Source organism: Maudiozyma barnettii, assembly GCF_903064755.1.
Source record: "Maudiozyma barnettii strain CLIB 1767 genome assembly, contig: KABA2_07, whole genome shotgun sequence".
Taxonomy (NCBI): domain Eukaryota; kingdom Fungi; phylum Ascomycota; class Saccharomycetes; order Saccharomycetales; family Saccharomycetaceae; genus Maudiozyma; species Maudiozyma barnettii.
Window position 1 is genome coordinate 806,544 of NW_024545244.1, and position 11,661 is coordinate 818,204.

An 11,661-nucleotide genomic window follows, 5' to 3' on the forward strand; every position below is an offset into this window, starting at 1 on the left:
GGGGGGGGGAGATAAAAAGAGGGAAAAGAGATTAGATCTCCTTGTGTAGCATACTTTCTCTACCTGGACCAGTACCAACCCATTCAACAGGAACACCAACAAACTCTTCGATGAATTTCAAGTATTTCTTGGCATTCTCCGGTAAAGCGTCGTAAGTCTTGATGGAGGTGATGTCTTCGTTCCAACCTGGTAAAGTGACGTATTCGACATCGACACTACCAAGCTTAATTAGATCTTCTGGGAAGGATTCTAATTTTTCACCCTTGATAGAGTAAGAGACACCCACAGGGATATCCTTGAAGGTATCCAAAACATCCAATTTGGTGATGTTTAGACTTGTGTAACCATTAATCATAGTGGAGTATTTCAACACCACTAGATCTAACCAACCACAACGACGCTTACGGCCTGTAGTGACACCAAATTCGGCACCAATGGTTTGCAACTTCTCACCGTCAGGGTTCAATTGTTCAGTTGGGAATGGACCTTCACCGACTCTAGTGGTGTAAGCCTTTACGACACCGTAAATTTCCTCGATGGAACGTGGTGGAATACCTAAACCAGTGATGACACCACCAATACCAGTGGCAGAGGATGTAACGAATGGATAAGTACCAAAGTCGATGTCTAACATTAGAGCGTTAGCACCTTCGACAAGGATCTTTTTGTTTTGTTGCATAGCGTTATGCATGAACAATACAGAGTCCACGACAAAAGGTTTCAATTGTTCCTTCAATACTTTGTATTGAGCCAATTGAGCTTCGACATCGAAATCGAAATCACCGTATCTCAAATGTCTAGTCTCCACTAATCTTCTGAATTTTGTTTCGAATTGTTCCCAAGCACCTGGTAAGTCATTAACCAAATGATGAACTCTTAGACCAGATCTGGAGGCCTTAGTAGCGTAGGTTGGACCGATACCTTTACCTGTGGTACCGATATTCTTACCATCCTTAGATCTACCTGCTAATTCATTTTCTCTTAATTTATCAGTGATTTGATGGAAATCGAAGACTAAATGAGCTCTGGAAGATACAAACAATCTTTCACGACAATTTTGTAAACCTTTAGCTTCCAAAGTTTCTAATTCTTTAAAGAAAGAAGGTAAGTGAATTACGACACCATTACCTAACAAATTTTGACAATTTGGATTAACTAAACCTGAAGGTAACATATGGAAATCATATTTCACACCTTTAACGACGATGGTATGACCGGCATTGTTACCACCAGCACAACGAGCCACGATATCGTATTTACCGACCAAAAGATCGACTAACTTACCCTTACCTTCATCACCCCATTGGGAACCTAGAACAACGTTAACCATGATGAATTATTAATTAAATAAAAATAGTGTATGTAAAGACAGAGTAAAATAGATGCAAAATCGAAGTTTCTTCTAAAATAAAAATAAAAAAGTTTCTATCAGGAGGAACACATTCACAACGATATATTATAGAATACAATGAACAAGAATAGTAATAAGAAGAAGAAGTATTTATTAATTATTATTTATGTCTTGAGTTTGAGTTTGCAAAAATAAAAAATATATATATAAATCAAATTGGAAAATAGGAGATTGAATCGAAGAAATGTAAATATTCAATAAACCGGCATCTTTATATAGTTCGCAAGAAAACCAGATTGGCGTGTCTTGAATATATCTCATTGTCATTAAATTCACCTTCTTCCTCATGAACAAAGTATATCCTTCTAATGGGATGCCCGAAACTTTTCACTTTCTTATTTTGCAATTAAAATCTGTAATTAGTTCTTAATTGGCGTGACTTCCTTTGCCTCTGAGCTCTTCCTGCTGCTGTTTCTTCGCCAGGCGTGGGGAGACGAATCCCACTAAAAATTTCACAGTGAGAATTTGCTGCTGTTGTTCGCGTGGGTTAAATGAGGGCTTTATTGGTTTGGCCGTTTCGGTGTGGACATTTGTGACTTCTTTTTTTGCAAAGGGTGGTCACGTGTGATATCGTGTTGCACGGGCAGCTACACGTGATGTGAAATTGTTTAGTGAGTCAGCACAGCCATTCGCTGGTCTCTCTGTGCTCTCTTTGATAAGCAGCGCCTGCCAAAACTGATGGAATTACTAATCATCTCATAGATAAACGGTTCTCGAGGATTGCGATAACAGATAGGCGTATATATCTTCCATATCAAATACATATATATATCTGTGTTTATTTAAGTAATTCGTAACTTTGTCCCTTTCTGATTCGTAGTGTGTCTGTAATAATATAACTTATAGAATTAATATACAACTACGTACGCCTTCAGATGACATTCAGTGACGAAGTCAAAAAGACATTTATCACTTTCTATGGAACTTTCGTAGATACTCCAGAATTTGGGTCGCTTAGAATTAGAAAGGACACCGCTGTGGGTGTATGTATGGATGTGTCTATACCCGATAAGTTTGGTAAGATTCAATTCATCGTAGAGGACTGTAAGGACCCTCTAAAGATTACACTTCAATATGATTCATCTTTAATCGAAGAAAATATTCAAATCGTGGTTCATTCAACTAACTATGATAACCATATTAACACTTTTTTCTTCCCAGGGTTTATAGATACTCATATACACGCATCTCAATACCCTAACTGTGGGATTCTGGGTAATGACTCTACTTTATTAGATTGGTTAAATAAATATACTTTCCCAACAGAAGCTGCTTTGAGTCATTTGCCTTATGCTGAAAAAGTGTATGATAAAGTAGTTTCGAGAACTCTTGCAAATGGTACCACTACAGCTACTTATTTTACTACTATTGATTTAGAGGCATCGAAGATAATGGCTAAGACTTGTGTCATGCATGGACAAAGAGCATTGATTGGGAAAGTATGCATGGATTCTAATAGTCCTGATTATTACATTGAGACATGCAAGGAATCTGTCTCTTCATTGGTAGAGTTTGTAGATTATATTGAGAATGAATTGTGTGAACCTTTGATCCAACCTATTGTGACACCAAGGTTTGCACCATCTTGTTCAAGAAATTTGATGGAGAAAATAGGAAACTTAGCTAAGGATAAATCACTTCATATACAGACTCATTTATCTGAAAATTTTAATGAGATCAATTGGGTCAAAGAATTGTTTCCTGAATGTGAAAGTTATACAGATGTTTATAACAAATACGGTCTATTGAATCATCGGACAATATTGGCTCATTCCATTCATTTGACAGCAGAAGAGATTGACCTTATCAAATTGAAACAATCAGGGATCGCTCATTGTCCCATCTCTAACACTTCTTTGACATCCGGGGAATGTCCCATTAAACAAATGTATACAGACGGTATTGAAAAAATCGGGTTGGGGACAGATGTCTCAGCTGGGTATTCTTGTAGTATTTTGGAGTCTGCTAAAGCTGCTTTTTCAGTATCAAGACATCTAGCAATTAAGAAAGAAAATCAAGATGCTAAATTATCAGTCAATGAATGTCTGTATTTGGCCACAATGGGTGGTGCAAAGGTCTTGGATATGGAGAAACAAATTGGTTCCTTTGAAATAGGGAAAAGTTTCGATTGTCAAGAGATTGATTTGAGAAGCCCCACTTCTACCATAGATATATTTGAATGGCAAGTGCCAACTCTATCAGGCACCAAACCTAAGATTACTCAATTGAACAAACTCGAGGCATTCGATATTAATGATGTCATCAGTAAATGGTTTTTCAATGCGGATGACAGAAATGTGGTTAAAGTGTGGGTAAATGGTCACAACGTAAAGAACTAGGATTATTATATATTTATGTATTTATATATTTATATACTGAATTGAAGTTTTAGAAGACATAATCTTTCTATTCTAGCGGATGCAGGTGATTGTCACTATTGTTTTTTTGTTTATTTTTTATGTTAAGTTCGAACTTCTTAACATTCGTTCCAAATAAATAAAAATATTAGGAAACGGAAAACCAATACTGCGACACAAATCCAAGTTTTACAATAATAAAAGTGGAAAACATGGAAAACTACATGTCTTATAAAACGTTAAAATATTATATATATATATAGATATTTTATAAACTCAAACCTTCGTTGTAGTTATAATTAAAGGGTCTATTCAGATTTTGAAACAATGTCATTGAGCCCCACTCCAGATCCTGAAACGAATCCCCAACAAGACACAGAAGAGACACAAGAAAATAATATTCCTTCATCTTTCACATCAAAGTTTACTGGAATATATTTATCACCAAGTAAAGGAAATAGTCCTGTACAACAGTTAATTCTCTGTTCTGATTTAGAGATGAAGGGAAAATATAGAAAATCGAAAGAGAGTAAAAAAAATGACAATGATAATGACAACGATTCCTTCACTTCAGTTGGAACAACAATTGAAAAAACCGAGAAGAATCAACAAGTTACAGAATGTACGACTCCTGGTGATTTTCTAAAGTCAGAAGACATTAAATCTTGTCTGTCAAATATAAATAGTAAGCGTACTGAGAATCAAGACTCTACTCAAATTGAAGAAAAAAGTGAAAATAATTCGAAACGACTAGACACTACTAAATTAAACCAAGAGAATAATGTGGAAGACCAAACAATAAGGACCTTAGCTCCTGATAATCAACAACAAGTAGAAACTGAGTCAGATTTAAAGTCAAATGATAAAGAAATTGAAACTGATATTTTAGAGGAACAAGAAGAATTCGAGGATGAAATTGAAACCTTTTCAACTTTAAATGAAAACATTAATCCATGTGAGATGATTACTGAAAGAACCGGAAGTTTAAACTGGGAAAATAACAATTCTATCACAAAGAAAGATCCCTCAAAGAAAAAGATTAATGATTTAAGAAAACAAGTACTTGAGTTTAAACAAGATCTGAAGGAAGCAAACAAAACAATAGAGACTCTAAAATGTGAAAATATGTGTTTAAACGAGAAACTTAAGGACATGTCTTCTTTATCACAAGAAAGGGATAAATCATTCAAACAATTAAAAGGTTCAATTTTTAAAATAAAAGAACAAATTTCATTTAGCTTTAATAATAATAGACAAGAAATAATGAAATGTAAACAGATTATCCCAGAAATTAACCAAAAGGTTAAAGATCTTGAAAAAGCATTATATGTAAAACAAGATATAATGAAACTGTCATCCCAGAAGTATTTTAAACAATGCGAGGAAACAATTAAAAAAAGAGTACAGATTCTTGTTGATAATGAAGGCAAAAAGAATCTTGAATACGAGCGTCAATTAAATTATTACACCAAAACTCAGAAACAAGTCGAATGGGTTATTCTCAACTTGAAACTTTTTGAAGTGGATCTTTCTGATATAATTAACGACATGCTGAAAGTTATTTCAGATAATAACGTTGATGAAGATAAAGAAGACATTGACATATCTAAACTCTTTGAGAAGAAATTCAAAGAACAGCATAATAACATAATTGGTTTCCGTACGAAAGATGATAACTATATTCTGGGAGAAATGAGTTTATTTCTGGATCAGATGAAGGTAACAATCAATGAAAAATTGATAAAAGAGGTAGAAAACTGTATGTTGAAACTCAACTCTACTAAAGATCAAACATACCTAGCATTTGAGAATAAAATAACCGATTTTCAAAAAATGGAAAGGACCCTGAAAGCTCAGATCGAGGAAGCTATCGAAAGGATCAATGACTTACAAAGGATCAATGACAAAATAAATAAGGAGAAAAATGTCATATCTATCAAGTTAGAAACACAAGTCAATATAGCTGAATCAAATGCACAACGTCTCATTGAACTGATAGGTGATGAAACCAAGAAAATCACATATGATCAGATGTCATTAAATAATTCTGATACTTCTAGAGACACATATGATTTCCTAGAAGTCGATGATGTTGATAAACTAACAATAGTTGAATCACAAAATGTGATTAAGAATTTAATTATTCTTCTTAATATACCATTCAGTAAACTTGCCAAAAAAATACCTCTAATTGGAATATATTTGATTTATGAACGGAACCTGTATGCATATTTTGCTAACCGTCTATATTATCAACTACATGGTAAACAAATTATGCTAGCCGATTACAACCGTGAAGCATTCAATCAGTATGTAGCTACCAACTCACTTAATAATATCAGACATCCATTAGAAGAGTGTCTCGAAACTTTATGTAATTGCATTATCACTAAGCTATAAAAACAGTAATACAATATTTCTGAAGGCTCTAAGAAAAACTCATAAGCAATGACAACTATAACAACCTTCAAACAGTGTCATATCCAGCTGTAACTCTACTGACATGGCAACTTAAATTTCGATTCCAATCCAACCACATTGCTTGCTATTCGTTGAAATGTTTTTTTGTTTTCCGGTGCTCTCACTGTTAAGGTGAAAGTTCCGCTAATGAGGCTCTAAAAAAATTCAAAGTGAGAGGGACAAGAAAAAAACAACAACAACAAAAAGCGACGGAGACTGAAAGAGAAAGCAAAACCATCATCATCATCGCAATATCCATCGAACTCAGTTCAGGTTGGCTCATTGAATATTGAAATTTTTCTTTCAAGTTACAGAAGCATATGCAGTAGATATTGATAGAAGAGCGAATATTTCAATAAAGTTGTCTTTGATATTCTTTTTTGAATTTAGAACCATTACTAAGATCCGCTACTAAGAACAGTCATCTATTAAATAATCATATTAGTTAGTTCTACTATTTATTTTTCAAACAAGAAAATAAGATATAAGAATAACTGAGTACGTTTCTATTAACACTTATTTATGACTAAAAGATTAGACAGTTTTTTATTACCATTCCAAAGAGAAGCATAAAGTAGTTCACCACATACCTTCCTTATCTATATAATCTCAAGATATTGCATTCAGAGCCACAGCAACTATGAACAATCCAACAAATCCACCTGTCTCAAATCTATCCAGTGCACTACGAAATATCAACATACAAGATAATAATAATATAAATAGTAACAATAATGATGGGAACCCCAATATAAATATATTACGACAAAATGCTCCAGGCCAAGTTGGTAATGATATGCTATTACAAAGACCTCCAACGAATACAAATCCTTCAATAATTGGAAATGGAGATCAAGGATTTAATGAACCAATAGTTCAACATGATATTCTTCCTTCTCAAAATTCAGGTCAAATAAATCAGAATTCGAATGTTGATAATTCAAGACTTGTAAATTTCTTTCAAAATCAACCAGTCTCAGGATATACCTTATTTTCACATAGATCTGCTCCAAATGGTTTCAAAGTAGCCATTATTCTAAGTGAACTGAATCTTTCATATAATACATTTTTCCTTGATTTTAATGCGGGAGAACATAGATCACCTGAATTCATCTCTATTACCCCAAATGCTCGTGTTCCTGCTTTGATTGATCATGGCATGGATAATTTATCCGTTTGGGAATCGGGTGCAATTCTTTTACATTTAGTAAATAGATACTATAAAGCTACTGGCGATGCAAAACTTTGGTCTAGTGACTTAGCAGAACAAGCTCAAATCAATGGATGGTTATTTTTCCAAGCTACAGGTCATGCACCAATGATTGGGCAAGCATTACATTTCAGATACTTCCATTCTGAAAAATTACCAAGTGCATTAGACAGATACACTGCTGAAGTAAGAAGAGTTTATGCTGTGATTGAAATGGCTTTGGCTGAAAAAAGAGAGAGTTTAATTATGGAATTAGATATTGATAATGCAGCATCATATTCTGCTGGTACAACTCCATTATCACAAAGTAGATTTTTTGATTATCCGATATGGCTTGTTTGTGATAGAATTACTATAGCAGATCTATCGTTCGTTCCATGGAATAATGTTGTGGATCGTATTGGTATCAATATTAAATTGGAATATCCTGAAGTGTACAAATGGACTAAACACATGATGAGAAGACCTGCTGTGATCAAAGCATTACGTTGTGAATAAATATAAAAACACAGACAAACTTAAGCAATATATAATCGTTGTAATCATAAAAGAAAACAGATACGATCAGTGGTGAGAAAAAGAAATATAAACACATATTAATATAATTTTCTATCCGTTTTCATTTGATTACTGTATGGTAATGAAACAAAGTACGAGACTAGATGATATAAGAACAATATAATCTCGTAAATAATATAATGATTTGTATAATTAAGTAAGCCCAATCTTTCTCAATTTATTTTGCTATAGATGTAGCTTTCGAAAAATATACCCTTATACAAACCGACAATGACATTTTTACTTTACAAGATGTAAAACAATGATTTGATGTGATAAGAAAATATACATATATACATATAATATAAATTGGATTAACTTATTGAAAGTCGTTAGCCTTGTGTCACACTGTTAGCTTCCTTTACAAATAATCAATACATTTTTAAACCTGATCAAAATCATTAATTTCAGAAGGTTAATATAACTTGGGTGCATTTCATAAGTTGACTATATGTCATCTTAACAAAAATAATATGAAATAAACCATACTCACAACAAGAGACGCATTAAACGATTACAGAAAAGTGCAATTTCCATGTGATACCATCAAACAAATAGCTAAACTATGTATTTGTGTGTAATTTCTTCTTGGAAAACCTATCAATAAATTAAAACTGGAGAAAACAAAATTTCATTTCAACTCAAAAAGACAATTTGCAAAAAAATATATATGGGGTCGCAAATTTGTGTAACTTTTTGTGTGTCATTTTGCGTGCATTGGTTCGAAACTACACTACAACAAAAAGCGAACATTCTCTTCTCTCAAAGAGAGACGAAATTTTTTCATACAAATTTGCGCGCAAATTTGCACTGGTGACATCACTATATTTTTTTTCTATATTTGAAAACGGTATTTCAACAAGAAATAATATATTCTTATTCGGCCGAACTATTCGGACAAGACATGCTTTGTTTCCAAAAAAGCACCGAAAAACACAGCAAATTCAAAATTTCTTTTTTTATTATTACTGTTTGCTGATGGCTTTATCTCCTTTTATTCTACGAAATTTCTGAGCCACAGAGTAGAAAATAGGGGATATAAGCGATCTGATTTACAACTGGCTATGTTCCGTCCGAGATGATATTACTCGAATTGCTCAAAATTATTTTTTCATAGTGGGGTCGCACAGGAACTAATCATATCCTACATTCCTTGTACGAGTATATCTCAGCAACTTGCATCTTATGTAACAATATAATGATGAGATTACTTAAAGCAAAGTTAAGTAGGAAAATGAATAACTTTTCAATGGGGGGGAGTAAAGAAGGTGGAAAGAAATCGACATTTAGACATTTACGAGAGAAGAATATTATTTCTGTTAAGGCAAAATTGGTGCCGTTTTCTTTATAAACTTTTAAAGATTATTTATTCCTTGTAAGATTAGCAATTAAGCATGAGTGAGAAAAGATTGTTAACAGAATAAAAGACACATAAACGCCTTTTTTATCTCCCTGTGAAAATAAGGTTCTTGAACATATACATACATATATGTGTGTCTTATTTTAATCTCTGTACGGTTATTGTGAATCTTTTTTTATTTGTACTAAATAATTGGAATTGTACTAACTTAGTAGTACTTTTCGGAAAAAAACAAAAGACAAACGAACAAGAAGAATAGTAGTCCTTCTCTTCTCCCCTTCAAATTTATTATTAATAACATTTTCTGTCTCTTTCATTGAGTTCAAACATATTTAAATAAAATAAAGTCTTGCCACAATTGTTTTTTATCTTCAATTTTTTTTTTTTTTTGATAATCTTCATTTTTATAAGTGTCTAAAACTATTAAATATAAAAAGTGGAACTCAAAAAGAATAAGTTTTTTTTTTGCCTAGCTTACCAATCGTTACTGAGTTTGTGTTTCGCCATATAATAACAACTTCTTAAATTAATATATTTACATTCAATTGAAGGATGTCTGACCCTGTTTCCTTTGAAAAAAATACCATTATAGTTATCTTTGGTGCTTCTGGTGATTTAGCCAAGAAGAAGACCTTCCCTGCTTTATTTGGTCTATTTAGAGAAGGTTACTTAGATCCATCTACAAAGATTATCGGTTATGCTCGCTCTAAAATAACAAATGATGAATTATATGATAAAATTGAACCTAATTTAAAGAAACGTCATGGAAAAGAAGATGATCAAAAAGTTAAAGATTTTTTCGGAATGATTAATTATATATCTGGCCAATATGATACAGATGAAGGTTTTGTTCAATTGAATAATGAAATTGAAACCTTTGAGAAATCTCGTAATATATCTACTCCTCATCGCCTATTTTATTTGGCTTTACCACCTAGTGTATTCTTACCTGTGGCTCAACAATTAAAGAAACTTGTTTATGCAAAAGATGGTATAACGAGAATCATTGTTGAGAAACCTTTTGGTCATGATCTAGATTCTGCTAGAAAATTACAAGCAGATTTAGCTCCTCTATTTAAAGAAGAAGAGATATTTAGAATAGATCATTATTTGGGAAAAGAATTGGTCAAAAATTTAATTCCATTAAGATTCGGAAATAAATTTTTAAATTCTTCATGGAATAAAAACTCTATCCAAAATATTCAAATATCGTTCAAAGAACCATTTGGAACGGAAGGTCGTGGTGGTTATTTCGATTCAATCGGGATTGTGAGAGATGTCATGCAAAATCATCTGCTACAAATTCTTACTTTGTTAACAATGGATAGACCTATCTCTTTCAACTCAGAGGATATTCGTGATGAAAAAGTTAAAGTGTTAAAGTCATTGGCTCCAATAAGTAATGACGATATTTTATTAGGCCAATACGGTAAATCTATCGATGGTACTAAGCCAAGTTATTTGGATGACGAGACAGTAAAACCTAATTCCAAATGTGTAACATTCGCAGCATTAACATTCCATATTAATAACGATCGTTGGGATGGTGTTCCAATCATCATGAGAGCTGGTAAGGCTCTTGACGCCGGCAAGGTTGAAATCAGAGTACAATACAAAAATATTCCTACAGGTATGTTTAATGACATGCCAAATAATGAATTGGTTATTAGAGTACAACCAAATCCCGCTGTGTATTTAAAATTTAACGCAAAGACACCAGGTTTATCTGATACGACGAGTATCACTGATCTAGATTTAACATATGAGGATAGATATAGAGATTTTTGGATACCAGAAGCTTATGAAGCATTGATTAGAGATGCTTTATTAGGTGATCATTCAAATTTTGTCAGAGATGATGAATTAGATATAAGTTGGAAACTATTTACTCCATTATTGAATTATATTGAGAGTCCGGAAACACCAGCTCCAAGTGTTTATCCATATGGTTCCAGAGGACCAGAAGGTTTATCTGAATACTTGAAGAAGAATGGGTTTGATTATAATGGAACTGAAACTTATTCTTGGCCAATTACATCACCACATTCCTCATAAACTAGGTAACAGAACCTGAAAATTGAATTAAGTAACAAACGGTCCTTCTCAGAAGACGGTGAGGTAAAGAACAACAACATATTTAACTATATATTTTATTATAAACATATGCACGTATTTAATCTTTTAATGTAAAAGATAAAGATTTATGAAATTGAATATAATATTACAATAAGCTAAATACGTTATGATATCTACTGTAAATAGCCTTGATTAGGATAAAGTTTTTTTTATTTATTTTTTAATTATT

The 11,661-nt window shown here is 32.8% G+C and overlaps 5 protein-coding genes across 5 annotated transcripts; 4 read left to right on the forward strand and 1 right to left on the reverse strand.

Moving 5' to 3' along the window:
* Positions 1 to 31: 31 nt before the first annotated feature.
* On the reverse strand, positions 32 to 1,330 carry ADE12 (adenylosuccinate synthase; the record flags this gene model as incomplete). Its single annotated transcript, XM_041551866.1, has 1 exon — positions 32 to 1,330. One exon carries the CDS (start codon positions 1,328 to 1,330, stop codon positions 32 to 34), a length of 1,299 nt encoding a protein of 432 aa, XP_041407800.1.
* A 956-nt stretch (positions 1,331 to 2,286) lies between these two features.
* GUD1 (guanine deaminase) lies at positions 2,287 to 3,750 on the forward strand (the record flags this gene model as incomplete). Its single annotated transcript, XM_041551867.1, has 1 exon — positions 2,287 to 3,750. One exon carries the CDS (start codon positions 2,287 to 2,289, stop codon positions 3,748 to 3,750), a length of 1,464 nt encoding a protein of 487 aa, XP_041407801.1.
* Positions 3,751 to 4,095: 345 nt separating this feature from the next.
* ADY3 (Ady3p) lies at positions 4,096 to 6,168 on the forward strand (the record flags this gene model as incomplete). The annotated part of the gene is made up of 1 exon (XM_041551868.1): positions 4,096 to 6,168. The coding sequence occupies one exon, from the start codon at positions 4,096 to 4,098 to the stop codon at positions 6,166 to 6,168; it is 2,073 nt and encodes a 690-aa protein (XP_041407802.1).
* Positions 6,169 to 6,868: 700 nt separating this feature from the next.
* On the forward strand, positions 6,869 to 7,936 carry KABA2_07S08338 (glutathione S-transferase family protein; the record flags this gene model as incomplete). Its single annotated transcript, XM_041551869.1, has 1 exon — positions 6,869 to 7,936. The coding sequence occupies one exon, from the start codon at positions 6,869 to 6,871 to the stop codon at positions 7,934 to 7,936; it is 1,068 nt and encodes a 355-aa protein (XP_041407803.1).
* Positions 7,937 to 9,908: 1,972 nt separating this feature from the next.
* On the forward strand, positions 9,909 to 11,411 carry KABA2_07S08360 (glucose-6-phosphate dehydrogenase; the record flags this gene model as incomplete). Its single annotated transcript, XM_041551870.1, has 1 exon — positions 9,909 to 11,411. The coding sequence occupies one exon, from the start codon at positions 9,909 to 9,911 to the stop codon at positions 11,409 to 11,411; it is 1,503 nt and encodes a 500-aa protein (XP_041407804.1).
* Positions 11,412 to 11,661: the final 250 nt, after the last annotated feature.